The sequence below is a fragment of the Coregonus lavaretus genome, assembly GCF_964263955.1.
Source record: "Coregonus lavaretus genome assembly, chromosome: 9".
Classification (NCBI taxonomy): Eukaryota; Metazoa; Chordata; class Actinopteri; order Salmoniformes; family Salmonidae; genus Coregonus; species Coregonus lavaretus.
In genome coordinates, this window is record NC_139996.1 from 19,360,941 (window position 1) to 19,382,871 (window position 21,931).

General features: G+C 43.4%; 2 protein-coding genes across 2 annotated transcripts in view; one reads left to right on the forward strand and one right to left on the reverse strand.

Moving 5' to 3' along the window:
* The window catches only part of LOC311135466 (early endosome antigen 1-like), a 58,328-nt gene extending 46,670 nt beyond the window's left edge, over positions 1-11,658 (forward strand). The window contains exons 17-29 of the mRNA XM_084169439.1: positions 2,810-2,965; positions 3,206-3,345; positions 3,653-3,983; positions 5,906-6,007; positions 6,237-6,431; positions 6,515-6,697; positions 7,142-7,327; positions 7,648-7,779; positions 8,036-8,221; positions 8,587-8,825; positions 9,257-9,377; positions 9,863-9,961; positions 10,214-11,658. Of these exons, the coding sequence (XP_084025565.1) occupies positions 2,810-2,965; positions 3,206-3,345; positions 3,653-3,983; positions 5,906-6,007; positions 6,237-6,431; positions 6,515-6,697; positions 7,142-7,327; positions 7,648-7,779; positions 8,036-8,221; positions 8,587-8,825; positions 9,257-9,377; positions 9,863-9,961; positions 10,214-10,336 (2,193 nt within the window). The 3' untranslated portion in view covers positions 10,337-11,658. The remainder of the gene's footprint in view (positions 1-2,809; positions 2,966-3,205; positions 3,346-3,652; positions 3,984-5,905; positions 6,008-6,236; positions 6,432-6,514; positions 6,698-7,141; positions 7,328-7,647; positions 7,780-8,035; positions 8,222-8,586; positions 8,826-9,256; positions 9,378-9,862; positions 9,962-10,213) is intronic.
* Positions 11,659-14,441: 2,783 nt separating this feature from the next.
* LOC311135467 (pleckstrin homology domain-containing family G member 7-like) overlaps positions 14,442-21,931 on the reverse strand; it is a 34,719-nt gene continuing 27,229 nt past the window's right edge. The window contains 6 exon segments of the mRNA XM_084169440.1: positions 14,442-15,420; positions 16,230-16,327; positions 17,046-17,199; positions 17,283-17,362; positions 17,463-17,550; positions 19,101-19,216. Of these exon segments, the coding sequence (XP_084025566.1) occupies positions 15,307-15,420; positions 16,230-16,327; positions 17,046-17,199; positions 17,283-17,362; positions 17,463-17,550; positions 19,101-19,216 (650 nt within the window). The 3' untranslated portion in view covers positions 14,442-15,306.

Sequence of the window (21,931 nt, forward strand, 5' to 3'; positions counted from 1 at the left end):
GTAAAGCTTAGAGAGGATCTTATTTGAAATACTGTTGAAGTAATATGGCTACAGGTTCACCTGCCTCACCTAAAGCCCATTCTGGTGGGAAGCTACTATAGACCACCAAGTGCTAACAGTCAGTATCTGGATAACGTGTGAAATGCTTGATAATATATGTGATATCAATAGAGAGGTATACTTTCTGAGTGATTTAAATATTGACTGGCTTTCATCAGGCTGCCCACTCAAGAGAGAGCTTCAAACTGTAACTAGTGCCTGCAACCTGGTTCAGGTTATCAGTCAACCTACCAGGGTAGTTACCAACAGTACAGGAATCAAATCATCAACATGTATTGATCATATACTAATGCTGCAGACATTTGTTTGAAAGCAGTATCCAAATCCATCGGATGTAGTGATCACAATATAGTAGACATACCTAGGAAAACCAAAGTTCCAAAGGCTGGGCCTAATATTGTGTATAAGAGGTCATACAATAAGTTTTGTAGTGATTACTATGTTGTTGATGTGAATAATATTTGTTGGTCTGACGCTGCACTTGACACATTTATGAAATTGCTTATCCCAGTTACTAATAAGCATGCACCCATTAAGAAAATGACTGTAAAAACTGTTAAGTCCCTTTGGATTGATGAATTTAAAAAATGTATGGTTGAGAGGGATGAGGCAAAAGAGATTGCAAATAGGTCTGGCTGTACAACCGATTGGCAAACGTACTGCAAATTGAGAAATCCTGTGACAAACTGAATAAAAAGAAGAAACTACACTATGAAACAAAGATGAATGACGTAAAGAATGATAGTAAAAAGCTTTGAAGCACCTTAAATGAAATTTTGGGCAAAGAGGCGAACTCCGCTTCATCATTCATTGAATCAGATGGCTCATTCATCACAAAACCCACTGATATTGCCAACTACTTTAATTATTTTTTCATTGGCAAGATTAGCAGATTTAGGCATGACATGCCAGCAACAAACGCTGACACACCACACACATCCAAGTATATCTGACCAAATTATGAAAGACAAATATTGTAATTTTGAATTCCGTAAAGTGAGTGTGGAAGAAGTGAAAAAAATGGTCTATCAACAATGACTGGATGGAAAATTACTGAGGATAATAGTGGACGATATTGCCACTCCTATTTGCCATATCTTCAATTTAAGCCTTCTAGAAAGTGTGTGCCCTCAGGCCTGGAGGGAAGCAAAAGTTATTCCCCTACCTAAAAATAGTAAAGTCCCCTTAACTGGCTCAAATAGCCGACAAATCAGCCTGTTAACAACCCTTAGTAAACTTTTGGAGAGAAAAAATTATTTGACCAGATAAAATGATATTTTAAAGTAAACAAACAAATTGACAAAACAGACTTTCAGCACGCTTATAGGGAAGGACATTCAACAAGCACAGCACTGACACCAATGACTGATGATTGGCTGAGAGAAATTGATAAAAAGATTGTGGGGGCTGTTTTGTTAGACTTCTGTGCGGCTTTTGACATTATCGATCATAGTCTGTTTACACCCCCTGCTATATTGTGGATAAAGAGTTACCTGTCTAACAGAACACAGAGGGTGTTCTTTAATGGAAGTCTCTCCAACAAAATCCAGGTAGAATCAGGAATTCCCAGGGCAGCTGTCTAGGCCCCTTACTTTTTTCAATCTTTACTGACGCCAGTGTGTCTGTATGCAGATGACTCAACACTATACATGTCAGCTACCACAGCGACTGAAATGACAGCAACACTTAACAAAGAGCTGCAGTTAGTTTCAGGATGGGTGGCAAGGAATAAGTTAGTCCTAAATATTTCAAAAACTAAAAGCATTGTATTTGGGACAAATCATTTACTAAACCCTAAACCTCAAATAAATCTTGTAATGAATAATGTGGAGACTAAATTGCTTGGAGTAACCCTGGATTGTAAACTGTCATAGTCAAAACATATTGATACAACAGTAGCAAGGATGGGGAGAAGTCTGTCTATAATAAAGCGCTGCTCTGCATTCTTAACAGCACTATCAACAAGGCAGGTCCTACAGGCTTTAGTTTTGTCACACCTGGACTTACTGTTCAGTCGTGTGGTCAGGTGCCACAAAGAGGGACTTAGTAAAATTGCAATTGTCTCAGAACAGGGCAGCACGGCTGGCCCTTGGATGTACAAAGAGAGCTAACATTAATATACATGTCAATCTCTCCTGGCTCAAAGTGGAGGAGAGATTGACTTCATCACTACTTGTATTTGTGAGAGGTATTAACATGTTGAATGCACTGAGCTGTCTGTTTGAACTACTGGCACACAGCTCGGACACCCATGCATACCCCACAAGACATGCCACCAGAGGTCTCTTCACAGTCCCCAAGTCAAGAACAGACTATGGGAGGTGCACAGTACTACATAGAGCCATGACCACATGGAACTCTATTCCACATCAAGTAACTCATGCCAGAAGTAAAATTTGATATATTTTTTTAAACATACAAATACACCTTATGGAACAGCGGGACTGTGAAGTAACACAAACATAGACACATGCTTACAAACACACGATAACATACGCACCATACACACGTACACATGTATTTTATGTTATAGATATGTGGTAGTAGAGGCCTGAGGGCACACACTTAATATGTTGTGAAATCTGTTATGAATGTATTGTAATGTTTTTAAAATGTATAACTACCTTCATTTTGCTGGACCCCAGAAATAGTGGATCCATAATAAAAACAAATACAAATATCTAGTCAATGATTACTTCAAGGAAGGAAGAGAATTCCTAGGAATGCCTCTTCTCTCCTGTCCTTATAGGAGCTGAGTAAGAGCCAGGCGTGTGTAGAGGAGCAGGGCCGGAGGCTGCAGGAGAGACGGGAGCAGTGTGGCCAGCTGGAGGCCAGTTTGAAGGAGGTCAAAGACAAACTACTGACCTCAGAACAGTGCATAGAGCAGCTGGAAGGACGGGCCAAGGTCAGTTACACTCACACGCGCACAAGTGGAGTTCCTAGGGGAGGTTCTTGTACATTTATAGTACTGTGTGTATTACCTTTACACATTTCATACATTTTTGTGTGCAGATTTTTGTTTCTAACGATATGAAGGGGGTTTAGGTCATACACACATCTTGGTATCAGGGTTGCAGTAGAGACTGAGAGTCGCTGTGATGTCTCTGAAATGGCAGTGTGTGTGTTCTCTGTGCGTGTGTTAAAGAAAGCGGAGGCGGAGGGGGTGGAGCTGAGGGCGGCCAGGGAGCAGGCCCAGCAGGAAGTGCAGAAGCTCCAGAAGCAGGGGTCAGAGGTCAAGGGAAAGCTGAAGGAGCTGGGTCGCCTATTAGAGACTGAGAAGGCCGGGTAAGCGTTAAGTGCACCTTTCTGATGCTGTCACAGTCAGGTTACCATTCCGACGGACACAATGACAGGGTCAAAGTTCAACATATCATCTCTCATCAACAAGGAAAGTTGTCAGTATTAGTTGTCAGTATTATCACCAGAAGTCTCTTAGTCTGGACTAGGTCAAATCCAACAGTCTATATACAGTTCACCTGAAATATGAATTAATTATGGTTCTGGCCACTGACTATAAACCAAGCTTATTTCCTTTTTATTGGTCATTGATCCACATCCAGTACTCTTTGTGACCAGTCTCTGCTTCTCTCAGGGCTGCTGTGTTACAGGAGGAGCTGAAGAGAAAGACAGCCTCTCTGAGCGACACGCGGCAGCAGCTGGAGCGCTGTGAGCAGGAGAAGACTTCCCTCCAGGCCAACCTGGACAAGCTAGCCCAGGAGGGGCAGGCGCGGCAGGCAGAGCTGGACAGGAAAGCCCAGGGCTTGGCCAGAGACCTCCAGAAGGCCCAGCAGGAGAAGGAGGCCCAGGGGAAAGAGATGGCAGCGGCCAACGACATCCTGGCTAAAGCCTCCAAGGCCCTGAAGGAGAGCCAGAGCCAACTGGACAAGGAGAGGAAGAGCAGCAAGATAGTTATGGAGGAGAAGGTGTGGTGTAGCGTGGTTGACCTCCGTGTGGGAGGTACAGACTGCAACGTGAAGGAGTCCGGTAGCTCCTTGGGGCTGTATTCATAACGGTTCTCAGAGTAGGAATGCTCATATAGGATCAGTTTTGCCTTTTGGATCACAATGAATAAGATTGCATGGACGGGGGGGACCGGATCCTAGATCATCACTCCTACTCTGAGACCCTTTATGAATAGGGGCCCTGTTCTTCTCAAATTGGTGTTGGTGTCAGTATTATCACCAGAAGTCTCTTAGTCTGGACTAGGTCAAATCCAACAGTACATACAGTACCAGTCAAAAGTTTGGACACACCTACTCATTCAAGGGTTTTTCTTAATTTTTTCTATTTTCTACATTGTAGAATAATAGTGAAGACATCAAAACGATAAAATAACACATATGGAATCATGTAGTAACCAAAAAAGTGTTAAACAAATCAAAATATATTATATATGTGAGATTCTTCAAATAGCCACCCTTTGCCTTGATGACAGATTTGCACACTCTTGGCATTCTCTCAACCAGCTTCACCTGGAATGCTTTTCCAACAGTGTTGAAGGAGTTCCCACATATGCTGAGCACTTGTTGGCTGCTTTTCCTTCACTCTGCGGTCCAACTCATCCCAAACCATCTCAATTGGGTTGAGGTCGGGTGATTGTGGAGGCCAGGTCATCTGATGCAGCACTCCATCACTCTCCTTCTTGGTAAAATAGCCCTTACACCGCCTGGAGGTGTGTTGTGTCATTGTCCTGTTGAAAAACAAATGATAGTCCCACTAAGCCCAAACCAGATGGGATGGCGTGTCGCTGCAGAATGCTGTGGTACCCATGCTGGTTAAGTGTGCCTTGAATTCTAAATAAATCACAGACAGTGTCACCAGAAAAGCACCCCCACACAATAACACCTCCTCCTCCATGCTTTACAGTGGGAACTACACATGCGGAGATCATCCGTTCACCCACACCGCGTCTCACAAAGACACAGCGGTTGGAACAAAAAATCTAAAATTTGGACTCCAGGCCAAAGGACAAATTTCCACCGGTCTAATGTCCATTGCTCGTGTTTCTTGGCCCAAGCAGGTCTCTTCTTCTAATTGGTGTCCTTTAGTAGTGGTTTCTTTGCAGAAATTCGACCATGAAGGCCTGATTCACACAGTCCTCTCTGAACAGTTGATGTTGAGATGTTTCTGTTACTTGAACTCTGTGAAGCATTTATTTGGGCTGCAATTTCTGAGGCTGGTAACTCTGATGAGCCTATCCTCTGGAGCAGAGGTAACTCTGGGTCTTCCTTTCCTGTGGCGGTCCTCATGAGAGCCTGTTTCATCTTGATGGTTTTTGCGACTGCACTTGAAGAAACTTTCAAAGTTCTTGAAATGTTCCGTATTGACTGACCTTCATGTCTTAAAGTAATGATGGACTGTCGTTTCTCTTTGCTTATTTGAGCTGTTCTTGCCATAAAATGGACTTGGTCTTTTACCAAATAGGGCTATCTTCTGTAAACACCCCTACCTTGTCACAACACAACTGATTGGCTCAAACGCATTAAGAAGGAAAGAAATTCCACAAATCAACTTTTAAGAAGGCACACCTATTAATTGAAATGCATTCCAGGTGACTACCTCATGAATCTGGTTGAGAGAATGCCAAGAGTGTGCAAAGTTGTCATCAAGGCAAAGGGTGGCTATTTGAAGAATCTCAAATATAAAATATATTTTGATTTGTTTAACACTTTTTTGGTTACTACATGATTATATATGTTATTTCATAGTTTTGATGTCTTCACTATTATTCTACAATGTAAAAATAAAGAAAAACCCTTGAATGAGTAGGTGTCCAACCTTTTGACAGGTAGTGTATTTGTGTAAATGTGAAAAGGAAAATGTCTCCACTGTTTTCCTGTTTCAGGAGAAGTCCCATGAGATGGCCAGACAGGAGCTGCTGAAGGCCACAGAGGCCACCACCAAGGAGATGGCAGAGGTCAAAGGGCAGCTGGAGAAGATCCGAGAGGTAAGCAGCCCATAGACATGAATACAGTGTCCTATTCATTAGGCACTAAATGTAAGAAAAATGACAAACAAGGAGGGACTACTTGAATTTGTCCAATATGAAACACACATTTTTGTATCCATTGTGAATGTTTTGCTATGGTGTGCCCTAATGAACACGACCCAGATACCTTACAAGGCCTGATTGTCCGTACTCTCACAATGGGTTCCATTTTGTGTCTGACTGGCAGGCAGAGAAAGGTTTGAAGATGAAGCTGACTGTATTAACAGAGCAGCACACTGAGACCCAGGATGCCCTGAAAGAGAAAGAGAAGGGGGTGAAGCAGCTGCAGGCACAGCTGAGGACAGCCCAGGGGTCCTTCAACCAGGAAAATAAGAAACTGGAGAGCCAAGTCATCGAGCTGCAAGGACTACATGCCAAGAAGGTAAGAAGTCACACACACACACACACACACACACACTTCATTCCATGTATCTCCACATTTTCGACTAAATGTGTGTGTTCAAGGCTGAGGAGGAGGGTCGTCTGAAGGAGCAGGTGGCAGGCCTGGGCCAGGAGCTGACTTCTGAGAGGACCAGGACCACTGAGCTGCAGAAGGCCCTAGAGCAGAGTCAGGAGGGACTGGCCAAGCTGCAGTCTGACTACTACGGCAAGGAGTCAGAGGTGTCATCTCTCAGACAGGACCTCGAGGTGAGTGGGAGAACATGCATGCATAGAAATAGAATTACTAAAATGGGCATCCTCATTCAATTCTATTTCTATGGATGCAGGACAGGGTCAGTGGCAGTTGGACAAGAATAATCATTTTATGAGGAGAAAATGTTTTGTGTGAGTGAAGAATATATGTGAGAAGACCAAGGTAGTTAAGAGGAATCAATGGAGATACCAGTGTCAGACCGCATGCAAATATTGATCATCAACATCAGACACAAGTGTCTGCCTAACCTACTACCAGGACACCATAGGTGTAGGATCATGCAAATCATAGCCTTTTTAACTTTTTACATAATGCTAATTTGAAAGTATGGTATGCACGCACACCTCTCTAGTGTGTGTGACCTGAGCCTGTTTGCTGTGTGTTTGTATGAACCATGTGCTGTATGTGACACATGCTTGTGTGTATACTCTGTCCAGGCATCTGAGGAGAGGCTGACTCTGTCCCAGGAGGAGTTGGCTGCTAACCGGACCCAGCTGACTGGTCTGGAGGGGCAGATCCAGGAAGTGGAGGCTGCCCGGGCCTCCCTGGAGCAGGAGCTTGCTAAACGGGACCAGAGGCTGGGCCAGCAGGAGACATCCCTCAAAGAGCTGCAGAAACATCAGGTCAGACCCAGGATTGTGTTCAAAAAGCATCTGAGTTCCCGGTCCATATAATCGTATTCATTATGATCTAAAAGGCTAAACTAATCCTTGATAAGGAGGGAAGACTCCGACTGTATGTCTGACTGGGGGGTATCCCGGTTGGATTTGTGTAATGAATCTCTTGTTATAGTTGTTGTAAGTCTTGTTCCAAACCATAGTCAGAGCATCATGTTATTTGGGGACTTTGATCCATCTCTGACCCCGTCTCTTACCCCTAATGGGACTTAGGATGTGCGTTGTATGATTGCTCCCCTCATGCTGTAACCCCCTCCCCCACGCAGGGTGTGACCCAAGAGGAGCTGCAGAAGGAGAGGAGCAGAGCAAAGGAGCTGAGCCAGACTAAGGCTGCCCTGGAGAAGGACACGACCAAACTGGGCTCTGAGCTGAAGGCACTCAGGGAGAGGAGTGAGAAGGTGAGAGACTCCTTATCCAGAGATTTACGAGTGGGTCCTCGTTCTGGGATCATTGAACAGCTCACAGGGGAGTGGAAGGGGGAGGGGTTGATTCGGAATTGAACCAACTGAATCCCATATCAACCTCTACCCCCTAGGTACTACTGTAGATCTGAGATGATTGGATAGGTCTTAGCAAAATGGTGACAATTCCATCATATTGCTTACACCTATCCATCCATCTCTCCCTCCTCACCCCTTCTCTTCTTCCCCCCAGGAGTTGAGGGAGCTGCGGGAGGCCAAGCAGCTGTTGATCCAGCAGAAGCTGGAGGTGCAGGGCCGTGTGGAGGAGGTGCAGGCAGCCCTGGAGCAGGAGAAGACCCAGCACCAGGCCACCAGGGACAGTGTTACCCAGAGAGAGGAGAAGTCTCGGGTGGAGACCCAGGAGGTCCAGGCCCAGCTAGTACGCTTAGTCGTTTACCTACCTACTAACGTTCCAGATGGCATCAACACTTATTAAAGGAGCTACATGTGATGTTTGACATTGAAGTACTATTTGCTGGTGGAAATGTTACACACACAGAACACCTCCAGTGCTTTTAAATGCTGTGTTTTGTAGACACCATGCAGGCTCTCTGTCATTTTCTGTGTTTCACAAATGTGTGGTGGTGTCTTTTTTAGGTATTATCACTCAGATGTTTTGTAGAGCTGTAGGTGTGTGGCTTTTCTCCTCTGAACTTCTAAATACCCTGTCATCTCTCTACCCCTCACTCCCTCCCATTCCCTCCTCCTCCCCCTTCCTCCTCCCCATCCCCCGCCCCTCCCCAGGCGTCAGAACGTAAAGCCCGGGAGGAGCAGGCGAAGCGGGGAGAGGAGGCGGAGGCGCGGCTGGGCCTGCAGGTGACTGCGCTCAACGAGAACGTGGCCACGCTAAAGAGGGAATGGCAGGGCAGCCAGCGGCGCTGTGGCGAACTGGAGAAGCAGACTGATGAACTGCGGGGCGAGATCGCTGTGCTAGAGGCCACCGTGCAGAACAACCAGGACGAGAGACGCGCGCTGCTGGAGAGGTGAAGGGGAGGAGTGGGTGTGAAGTTGTCTTCAGAATTGCAGCCGCTAATGTCGTGGTTTTACCAGAAACTATAATGTAGCTAGGAATCGCCTAGATCTCCCCTCATGGATGTCTTCCAAATCAAATCAAAATGTATTTGTCACATGCTTCTTAAACAACAGGTGTAGACTAACAGTGAAATGCTTACTTACGGACCCTTCCCAAACAGCGTGCAAAAGAGCACGTTGGCTGTTAGCCTATCCAGCAAGGTGTCAGAGATAACTGATTTCCGGTAGTTTGGCCTGTAATGCAGCAGAGCTTGCATTGGAGGTGTTTTAGTGCTTTCATTGGGTTTTTTCTCTCTGTCACTCTCTATCCTTTTTTCTCTCTCCTCCTATGGTAGCTTTTAGCCTTTCACCATTGTGCCTGTGTGTAATGGTTGTGTTTCAGGTGTGTGAAGGGTGAGGGGGAGATGGAGAAACTGCAGTCCAAGGTGGTGGAGATGCGCAGGAAACTGGATGATACAACCGCTGCCATGCAGGAGCTGGGCAGAGAAAACCAGTCACTACAGGTAACAATACAGGATACATAACGCCATGTTAGACATATGTATTATGACTTCAGTTGCATCATTCTGTGTGACCTGTAGCTGAACTAGACAATACAACACAGTACACATACACCAGTCTACGTGTATTTAGTATTTTATTAGAATCCCCATTAGCTGTTGCCAAGGCAGCAGCTACTCTTCCTGGGGTCCAAATGTATTAGACCCAACAGAGTCCACAGCCGTGGAGCCACGATAGTCTGACGACCCATTATTACATAATTTACTGATCTCATTTAATTGTCGAGCTGTGGACGTGTCACAATATACTGCGCAGCTCTGCTGGTTAGAACTCTGTAGGACTCGTTCGATGGGTACTTAAAGTCAATAGAGCTGTGTGTGTTAGTGTGTACATGCCTGTTTGTATAGGTGCAGACGTGCAGTGGAGCTGGTTTTCCTGTGTGTATGTATATGGACTAACCCCTCTCTCTCCCTTTCCCCATCTGTAGATAAAGCAGTCACAGTCTCTGACCAGGAAGTGGGCGGAGGACCACGAGGTACAGAACTGCATGGCCTGTGAGAAGGGCTTCTCTCTTGCCATCAGGAAGGTGAGTTGTGTTGCATGTCGTTCTGTTCATCTGGGTTGTGTTCATTATGGCATGCTCAGAGAGTTTTGCAATGGAAAATTCCAGGTAGTCCCAGTCAGTTTTCTTCTGTTTGGTTCCTAATGAACACAACCATGGTAAGAGGGTTGAAGGAGGTGCCACAAAGGAGTTCTACAAAGTGTTATATCATCAGGACAGTCAGACTGTCCTGCCCATCCTCCTAACTGACTCTCTCTCTACTCTCTCCCCCCACAGCACCACTGCAGACACTGTGGCAACATCTTCTGTGCAGAGTGCTCTGCCAAGAACGCTCTCACACCCTCCTCCAAGAAGCCTGTGCGGGTGTGTGAGACGTGCTTCGAAGATCTCCAGGGCTGACACCTCTCTCTCTCGGCCCCCTGGCCCCTCCAGTGACGGCATGTCTCATCGTTTCCTACGTGCATTCTTACAAACTGACTTTGAGAAATCAACACCTGTCTTTCTATGACTTCATGGATCATTGGAACCAATCAGACCTACTGTGCTTTGAAGAGGAGGTACCTGGTGATGGGATGGGAGTGCAGGACAAGGGGCCACAGTCACTGTATGGGCCACAGTCGTTCTAGGGGCCAGTGGTCTTAGCAAGGGGGTTAGCTGGGGTCTCTGTGTCACACAAGATAGGAACATGATGGAAGAAGCACAGCAGACATGCCAGAGCTATGGGACAGAATGGGAAGGGCCAAATCTGTATAGTGCCTTTGCTGCTTATGAGGCCGGCTGGTTGGTCATAGGGTGGTAACGGGGAGAGCTCAACAGCACTAACCATCTTTACTCTACATGTCTAGCTAAGACGGCGGTCATCTTGGTTTGGCATCGTTAGCATCTTTAACATTTAGGAAGACAAGGCGGTTGACTGTAAGTGTATGTTGTGTCTAGAAGAGTTGTGAAGGCAGGTGTAAGAAAGGGGTTAAATACCGAATGGGTTAAGTTGTTTTAACAAAAGGATATAGAGTTACGTTAAAGGGTTGAAAGCAGTGGTTCTGTTTGTTTTAAGATAAGTATTTTGTTCACGACCAAAGAATGTCCCAACTGGAGGAGTCCAACTGTCCTGAGATGGTAGGATATGAGGCAAAACGGAAAGCCTGGATTTTTCTTTACCTTAATTTCTTCTCAATTACTTTTTTAATCTAGCCGAAAGCTTTGAGTTTTTGACTTGTAAGGTCCTACATTTTATCATGAATTCAGACATGCTTGAACGTGGCTGGCATTTATAATGTACATCAGATTTTTATGATCATTTTTCTACAAAATGGAATGACGTCTTTGTTTTGCACCGTCGTTGATCTCCTGCAAACAACAAATGTAAACAACTACTTGTGGTGCTTCTTTTTCTCATTGAATGCAGACGTGATGAGATCCACGTGGTTGCATGTGATGTTTTTTGTCGCCTGTATCCCATTCAACATCATGACTACTTACTGCAGGAGCTGTGTGTGCTCTGCTTTGAAGCAATAACTGTCTGCGTGTATCTTGTATGTGTGGTGTTTTAGGAATAATGTGTAGTGTGTGTGTAGGGTGGCAGTGTTGTCTGTCTGTACAGCACCTCTACAGCAGTGGATTTCAACCTTTGGTCTGCGGACCACCAGGGTACTGTTTTTATTTTTGTATTTATTTTTATAAAAATAGTTGGGAGTATTAAAGGGGGGCTGAACTTCCTGATTTAGCTTCGCTTTCAATTCTCATAAGGAAATGCGACTGAGAACAAGATTTGGGTCTTGGAGGCGTGCTTTGATGTGGGTGTCTCGTGTGTGTGTGTGTGTGTGTTCGAATGTGGGAAGCATTTGTACTTTCACTATGCCAAAACAGTACACAGTTAGTCACTCACCCTTCTAGATGACGTGAAACAGTTTAACCATTTCTTATGGCCTAGACTAGCTAGCAAGCTAGCCAACTTCTTTCGCTAATTAGCTTCAGCCTGCCGGTGTGCGACCATGGCAAAGTTTGTTTGACTTTGGATAGCCTGTCTATGGGGCTAGTTAGGGGCCGTCAATAAATTACACTATGTAAATGGGACAATATTTTCATGTTGCACGTCTTTTAGTTGTCTCATTAAAAGCTTTTAATATTTGTATATGAATTTCTACAATTTTCAGTTGGTTTGAGGTTTTCAATTCATAGAATTTTGGAGCTATTGACGTTTTAAAATGTTGTCCCATGTACATTGTGTAATTTACTGATGGTCCCTAACTAGCCCCATAGGGATATCTATTGTCAAACCAAATTGACCATGGGGCATTACAATCGGGTTGTGTGCAGCTGCACTCCGAATTGATGATTACTTGGGTGCTGCCAGTTGTGGGCATGTGTTGCGTTCTGTGATATACAATTTTTTCTTAATTATCTCATGAATCTCAGTTTTGGACGAGACTGACTTTATGACCAAAATTAGCCTATTTACTCTTTGTAGTCAATTTTGACACTACAATAAATATTTCGGACTAATATCGATGCCACATAGGCTGTTTTCTAACAGATAAGTTGTTTATTGCCTTCAGTTGCGCTTTCATGGTATTATAAGCAATTTTACATTACTTTTCACAAAAGTTAAATTCATTGATCAAATTGACTATAAATTTGACCGGCAAGATATTTGTGAAAACAATTCTGTGATTCCGCGAATGGTGGTCCTCGAGCTTTTGGCGGTGATTTGGTGGTCCCCGGAATGGAGAAGGTTGGGAAACGCTGCTCTACAGTATATGCATGGTGGCTGTTAACCTTCTCTCTGCGACACATTTGGACATGTCAGTGTTGATTTACGCTAACTGCTAACACTTTACCACCAGTCAAATAGAACTGATAACTGAAAAATGTAATCCTCGTTGAAGTGTTTTATTGTCTTTTTGACGAGCTCTTAATACTGATTGAACTGCTCCTGCATTGTCTGGTCAATCCACAGTAAATGATTGTATTAAGAGTTTGTGAGTGACTTGTTTGTGTGGCGTGGTTTGCTGTCTGGCTGTGTCCGGCTAGCTGTCTTTTGGCGGACTGAACATCCTTTACTCTCTCTATAACAGTCCTTCCTCTACTCTGGGTTCCAGAAAATATATACGCCATTTAGCAGACGCTTTTCCAAAGCGATTTAGTCATTCGTGCACACATTTTACGTATATGGGAGGGTCCCGGGAATCGAACCCACTACCCTGGCATTACAAGCGACATGCTCTACCAACTGAGCTACAAACGACCACTCAGAAGAAGGTCATTCTCAAACACATGGCTTTGTACCAGGTCACTTTGATCAAGTAGACTCCTGTGTTAGTATCCATGTCTGTATTACATTGGTTTTGTTTCGTCTACCTCAGATTGGCACAGGCATATAAATAGCACTATGGTTAACCTGAAAGATAATGAAAGTATTCTTTCCCTGCTGGCCTGTCCCTGCAGATCAAGTTCCCCAGCTTGCGATGGGTGTCGTTAAGTGTTGTCACTAAGGCCAAGAGATTGGCGGTCTAGACCACCACTTTTATCAGAATCTGGGATAAGAACCCACACATCAGAATAGTGTTGGCTAGTATCAGAGTCACAGCCTCTGTCTCTCTCAGTGCCATGGAGGTGTCAATCCCTGAGGAAGCCGCAAGTATTGCCCCACTAACTATCGCCCCATTCCACCCCTACAGTTGAGCGATGGTCACAAACCCTGGTTCTGGAGAGAGCTACAAGGTGTGCAGGCTTTTGTTCCAGCCCAGCACTAGCACCTGTTTCATATCAATTGCTCATTAAGACTTTAATTAGTTGAAACTCTTGTTTCAGTGCTCGGCTGGAACAAAAGCCCTCCCCACCCCCGTAACTCTGCCGTAGGGTTTACCATCTTACTGTATTACATTATCACTCACTAATACCTGGCTATTGTATTATCTTTGTAAAATTGTTACATTTTCTTATGGAAGAAAATGAAAATAAAAAAGTATGTTAAATAACACTTGTATATAAATAAACGCGTCGACAACAAATGTAATGTAAATCCATAATTGTCTTACTGAATTAATTTTAGTGAATGGTACTACTACACTAATTAATCTGTGGCTTGTTTCACGTGGATGTCAGTCGTCATGCATGATGTATCGATTGGCTTTATAGTTCATTGTTCTTCATCCACTTTGGAGGATATCATGGCCCCGTTCATATACTTTAGAAATGTCTTTCCTAATTTCCTTCAGGTAAGCACTGATCTATAAGTAGATGGATAGGTGAAAACAAGGTTACGACCCTATCACTTCCACCTATCCAACCAATTGAGATCTGTGACTACTTCAAGGAAGGTAGGAAGGATGCATTTCTGGAGTATTGTAACAGGGCCCATATGTAGTGGCTGTGCCTTAAGTCAAGGTCTTGTTTGTCAGGCTCTCTGTGTTCTTAGAACACTGCTACCACAGACTCTGTCATGGACTACCTGACCTGGAAGGAGGAACGTGTGTGTGATTTAAGGAAGGAAAGAAAGGATAATGACATTTATGTCCAGATGTACCATTTATTGTCAAATTGTCCATCATTACTAAGAGTAAATAAAACTAGTTGTTTCTATTTTCCTTGGTGGTCAGTGTCTGTTTATACCAGTGTGTTAAGCCAGAGTATGTGTGATGTATCATGATTTGTTACCCACTGGGATGATGATAATGACATGGGTCAGTACTTATTGTGATGTTATGACTGTATATGTTGTTACAGTTGACTGTATACTGTTGTTGTACTGTTTGCCACAGACACATTGAATGCCTACATGTACCCGGAGCACCCATCAGCAACACAGGACAGTCATCTTCTCATTTTCAACTATTTGTCATCTATTATGGTACCGCAATACATTTTCAAAGCAAACATTAATTTTACAAAAGTTATCCTGCTAGTATTTTACAAGGGCTTGGGAGGGACCATAGTGCATGATACAGTTATAGAAGTCCTTGTTTTAGCCAGAGTCTATGGCAGTGGTCACCAACCCTGGTACTGGAGAGATCCATCATGTGTGGATGTGTTTGTTCCAGCCCAGCACCAACTAACACACCTGATTCAACTAATCAAGGGTCTCGACTAGTAGCTAGTTTTAAAAGTTCAATCAAGTGTATTTGTGCTAGTCGGTACATAGAGCCTGCACACTTATACCCCTTTCACACTACTGAGCCAAGTTCTACTGGGCTGGCCTGGTCACTCTTCCACCATCCACCTAGTTTCTGGAACTGTGCTGGAAAGGACAGTGTGAAAAGAAAATATCAAGAGCCACCTATGGTTCAGGAGCTATAGTGGGGATCAGGCACCGGTAGCTGTCCAGAAGCAGTGTTTGTGGTCCTCTGTTCTAGTAGTGAAAGTCAGACTGCTCAGATCTGGGAGGACTCTAGCCACAGTGAGGAGCTTTTCACCCGGGGAGGCTGCTGGGAATCCAATCTCAGCAGCATTGCCACAGCACCCTCTATCTCTGACATCCACACCCTCTGGAAACACACATACATTTGTATTGTTATTGTTGGTTTTTATTTTTGTTATACATTGTTTTGTTCTTCCCTTTTTAATCATGTAAAGTGTGTTGTGACGTTTGTGAAATGCACTTTAAATGAACTTGACACATGCAGGGTACCATGACGATACTCGGCTAACTCATGCCTAGTAATGAAGGAAATTCCACCTAACCTAGAAGTATCAGAGAGCAAGGTGACTTCGACAGTATTAGAATAAGCTATCCAGACAGTGGGGAAAAAAAGTAACTTCTCTGCTAGTGTAGTCTAATGATGACCCAACACTAGCTGGAGTGAGTCACTTGATTTCTGGGGTGATAGCAATTAGTATGTTTGTTAAGTGAAAATCTCCCGGACAGATATAGACTGTAAATAGCTGAACAATGATTTATCAGGTGTGGGAATGAAACATGGTGATGAATGATATAACACAGGAATTTATATGGCAGTTATCAACCAGCAACTAATCAAAAATGTATAAACTTTGACCCTGCTATGAGTATATTGAGATGGCAGTTTCCTGATAGTGATAGATCCATGCCTTACATAAGATACCACTGTTATGTGGTATTTCATGTTATGTGATGCTCTGCGATGTTGGCAGCTGTTGTCATGCCAATGGAATGTTGCCAGTCGCCATGGTACAATTATAAGCACCCAGCTACACATGAACAGCAAAACGGTATGCAATCCAATTCTCACTGTAAAAACACTGCTGTTCATAGTGTTTTTGTTTGGCCTACAACACGCAGTGTGTTTAACGTCAAGTCAGACTGCTCTTACTGTACCTTGACGGCCTCGGACGGAGCTTGTAGGATGAAGGCAGCGATACACTGCTGGTAGCGGTTCTGGTGCATGATGATGAAGGATTGGGGTAGCCCTGACACTGAGAAGAGAAGGATGAAACATTCATTAGTGCACACCGTTGAAAAACTTAGCAAAAAAATGTGTAACAGATAATGAAAACAAGCGTTTCTTATTGGACAAGTTCAGTTAGTCCCTCCCTGTTTTGGCCCGTTTGCGTCTGTTTTGTTCCTAATGAATACAAACCAGTTCTCTTGTTGCCGACACAGTAGTACAGAAGAAAGAGTACTGAACAAATAACTCCGGACTGATACTGTAATCGATTACAGATTACTAATCTGCTGTTTAGATAACTGTTGATTACACAATATGTTTTTATCATAGGCTTGATTATTGATATCAAATCCAGATTTTATCAGTAAAGCATGAGGTGTGAAACAAGTGACAAGGGGTGTGGGAATCCCTAGCCTAAATGTAATGTATTAGTAGATGTTTAATAGGCCTGTTGAAAATCTATGTTGAAATCAGTGATGAGATCCTGGAATCAGGTTGTTGATTCTTTTGCACACACACACACAGTTGAGAGGAGAGTAAGCATTACATTTTACAATTTTCACCCCGCTGTATCCTGTGCATATGACCAATAAACTTTGATTTGACACACACACTAAGGTAGACAAAAGCCGAGATGTTTGTGTGTGCTACTAGGACAGGCTGCCTTAAAAGAACTGTGGTAACTATATAAGTGAGTGCTGGCCTTTTTTAACTCCTATATCATGCAGGTGTTGATCCCTCCCCACCTGCTGCGTTGAGTTGGTCTACGTTCTTGAGCTGGAGGCGGTCCAGCGAGATGGGCTGATCCAGGACAGTGAAGGTACAGCCCTCCTTCAGCAGCTGGTCCAATTCCTGGTTCTGAGGTGGACGCAGAGGACTCTGTTCAGGACCTGTGGACTTCTGGAGGGAGAAAGAGAGAAGGAAGTAAGTAAGGAAATAAGGAAGTAGATAAGTATATGCAACAAATCAGATATTGGGAGCACCTTTTTGTTCCTCTTGATCTTGGTGATGAGGAGGAACTCGTCAAACAGAAACAGGTACACATCGTGCAGCTTGCCGTTCTCTAGAATCACATATAGAGATGACATGGCTAAAATATGTAGAACTACAGTACTTCAAACTATTTTAATTAGTCTTGTCTAATTCCTCTGTATGTCACTGACCTGTAAGCACTAGTTTTCCCTTGTGCAGCAGGCTCCGATGAGAGATGAGGTTTTCGAGGGTGACAGACTTTAGGAGATGCTTCAGATTCTGTTTGTAGCCAAATGAAGGGCTGAGGTTATGTTGTGGGAAATTTGTTTGCGTTCTTATAAGTTCATACTGTATGTGGTGTCAGTATATATATTTTTTCTTATACAACGGGTGGGTCTAATGCTGAATGCTGATTGGTTAAAAGCGCATTCCAGCCGGTGTCTATTCCACAAGTTACCACCGGCTAAATCTATGACATTAAAATGCCTATTTACCTCTGTTCCATCTGACTGCGCAATCCACTGTCTCATCAGCCCAGCCAAGCAATTTATAAACTTGATCTCCACTATAAAAAGCATCTAGACATTATCTCACATTTCTTTTAGACTAACATTTAGTTTTCAACAGCAGAGGTTTGTTTAAACCTTGCTGTATGTCTCCGACATTTGCAACATTGTTTCAAGATTCAAATGTGATCTCCAGCTGTCCCATGGTAATGAACATGTCAGGAGTCAGGACGAGACAGGCAGGCAGGCAGCCTTTCTCATCCAGTCGAAATCATTAATCAGCTGGCATCATTTTTATGGACATATACAAAGAAATGTCAATTGAAAAAAGGTCAAACAAAGTGCAGCTAGTTTGCAGTCTTTCCAGCTTCAGTTTGAAGTGATTGTGTTAGCTGTGTTGTTGGCTAGCTCCTCTGAATAACAGTGTCTATCCAAATAAATCTCTCTAGAAAACAGCTTAAACAAATGCAAATGCATCTACTTTGCTGTTATTCTGGCTTTTTGACGTGACTGTAAGTTAGCCGTAGTTGGCTAGCTAGCAAGCAAGGGATAAGAACGTTGCCAAACCGGGTCGCGTCTCTGGCAACCAAACCAATAAAAAGAATGACCAGACGTCTTGGGTAGCAACCCTAGATTTGTGTCGGGACTATATCTTGTGGAAGGATGAAATAGTATGAATAAATTCATCAAAATAATGTTTTTTAATTAAAATATGTCAATCATTATTTGAATATGTTGGGAACCTGTTGTATAAAAGTGATAATGCCCGAGAAGCCGGTGTTTGGAGGATATATTGGCACGGTTTGCCGGCCCTCGTCTTCGTCTCGGGCCTAACAACACCCATGCCAATATATCCTCCAAACACCGGCTTCTCGGGCAGTATCATTTACATTTCACACTGTAATATCTCATCTGTGTGTCTATGTAGCTTTGCGGATCCTGATGTTAGGTATCACTTGATACTTATCTGAAAACCCCCCCACTAAAAAGCTTTAGACAGCTTTCTCTTTCCTTTACATCAGTGCTATGATCTCTGATTTAAGATACAGCTAAGTTATTGTAGTATCTGACTTGTTTAAGAAACATTAACCATATGATCTGTTCTATTCTATTCAGAACTCAAGAATATCCACTTGTCATGGCAAGAGGCAAACAAAGCAGCCTAAGACTGACAATAGTGGAAAACTTTAGTACAGGCCCTATGTTCCTCCAGGAACCAAGAGGATTAAGTAAATTGAGTAAGTTCTATTCTATTCTGTATTTGTGCAAACCAAGTTTGGTATTCAAAGCTCAACTCTCCCAGTATAGTGAAAGCAGCCTTACCTCAGGGACGAAGGCCCGCTTGTCTCTCTCCCACACTGGCAGCCACACCAGGGAATCCCTCAGCTGTTTCACCTTCTGGTAGTTGTCCAGCCATTTCACCTTCCCCTCCAGATCACCTGCGCGCACACACACAACACATACACACACAGAGGGGGAAGAGTGTGTGTGAATGAGTCCAAACGCATAGCAGATGTTTTGGCGGTGTTGGAGCGGTATGAGCTGACATATTGGTATGCAGCTGGTCTTGTGTATTATCCCTACCGCGTAAGAAGTTCAAAACGGCGGTAGAAAGTGTAGGCTCTATCGATCATAGGAATAATGACTCAAATGTCAAACCATTTCTGATAATTTGGATGGGGGATTTATAGCCTATCAATCTAATTCAAGTGTTTGAACATGGTCGGATTATAGTCAGGTGTGGTATCGTTGCATCCAATGGCACTGTCTGCGATAAGGTAACGCAAAGAGACCTTTGTGGATTTGACAGCTCTGACGCCGCGTGCACACCGGCTGCATTATTACATTGCCGTACGGTACATTTTACGTAATCATCGCAATCCATGCGCCTCATCACAACAAAAAGAATCACGCACCTTCGGTGGCTTATCTACTTCCATTTCTGATAATGCATGGCAAAGCAACGCACAAGTTAGAAAATTCCAGCCTAGTCCGGCAGATGAGTCACAGCGGTGCGGATTGCCTCCGATTGAAATTAATGGACTTCCACCGGAACGCATACAGTTTACCGCAGTTGGTGTGCACAAGGCTTAATGCAGTTCCACCTTCGACAACGCTATGCCGATGTCAATCTGATTGAATCTAGCCCTCAAATGTTTGGTTGTGAGCAGTGCACACACAAGTTAGGAACATCGATTCTGGCTGGCTTATCCCAGGCATTAGAACACACACAGAAACCTCAACAAGGATGTCACTTCGTTGTCATCAAGTTAAATTAATATTATTTATGTAACTTCGTATTAGTTTTACTTTGTAACATTTTCAGCTACATTCTTAATTGAACTATCAATTTGTCTGGTATTGGCAATGAAACAAATCAATTTGAAATAGTATCTCTGATGTTGCATCTCAAAGTTCTTGATACGGATATCATTAAACGATTACGACAGTTCACTGTGTGTCGCAACATGGGTGTGATCTATAATGCTCCATTACTGCGCCCACCTTTTACTTAAAACACCCTCCACACCCATGAGACATTGACCTATTCAGCCCAGCATGCCATGGTGACAATGTTATTCCCAGGTCACACTGACTCACTGTACACCTCTGTTGTTGTCAGTAGTCACACCCTGTTAAAGCCTGGCTATGGGAAAGAACCTATAAGCACATTGTGAAAGCACTGTGAAACCAGATAGCAATGAAAGATGGGTTTGATATACAAGAACAATTACATTCAAGGTACAATACTGTTACATATTTTCTCCCAGCCGGTCCTGTCCATCTATAGAGTAAACAAACAAAACGAGTCTGCAAGTACAGGCACGCAGAGAAGACTTCAATTGTCACAGCTTTTGGCTGCTGTCCAACAAACAAACTGGCTATTTGGTAAGCCATTTCTAAAAGACTTGTATTTGTATATCTCCCTTGGTTGTATTTGCTTATAAATAACTTTTCCACAATGTATATTTTGCAACAGGCGTGAAGATGTGAGTTAAAGGACAACTGCCCCTTAGAACCAACTTCTCTGGTTTTAAACAGTCAATGTAGGATTGATATGAGTCAGAAACATTCATTCTAGTGTCAAAATTGACTACAAAGTGTAAATAGGATAATTTTGGTCATAAAGTCAATCTCGTCCAAAACGGAGTTTTGTAAGTGAGTTCGTCACGACTTACTGGAGAGTTGTCTATGGATGCACAATGCCACTAACACGAGAGAAGCAGCTGTGCTGATTGTGCTCTATCAGCTGTGCACGCTCTATCCAATCATAGTAGCCAGAACTTCCAGACAGTGAGACAGATCTGCCCTTTCCTCAGCCCCTCAGACTTGTTTACATAAGATAACATGTCGCCAATTTTATGTTGAAATAACCCTTAGACCTAAGCCCTTTATGGAGTGGCCACATGCTGATGTGTTTGATAGTGTCAATCACGCGAGTCTGCCACTTTTTTAGGCAAAATTACAATTGAGACGATCAGAGCGCACTTGTATCCCAACTGCAACTTGTATTCGCGAGCATTCGCGAGCAGGTAAACAGCGCGTAGCTTGTGCTTTATTTATGATAGTTTGCCAGTTTGCAGATTATGTTGTAGACATGTTATTGTTCTCAGAAATCAATACCAGACTTTCCCGACTAGATAGACTTTGTGCAGTGCACTGACTAGTTTTCATGCACATTTGTTGACTTGAGAAATACTGCACCAAACACCTTAACTAGATGTAAAATTGCGCGACTAAGACCTTGGCAAAAATGTCTAAATTATTTACAGATTTCTTGATTTATCTTACTATTAATTCTGACTATTTTAAGGAAGGGGCTATGTTGTTGCTACGGTGACTCAGGAGGGACAAACAACAGTACCTGCCAGGGTATGATATGCAAAAATAACACCCACATCAAACCACACCCCCAAGACAACTCTTGTTTGGCTTCAGTCATGGCGGCTTCTTAATGAGCAATCTTCAAAACGAGTCCAAATCAGGAAGTGCAGTCACCCTTTAAGCCAGGAGATATGTGTAAGTGGCTGTCAAAAGCATAGCGCTGTCAGGAAAACCCCTAGAGCCCTGATGGCCTGATAACCTGAATGGCAGGTCTGCTTTTTCCTACATAGAAAAATAGAACTCCTAGAACAAGCAGGCATCCCCATTCA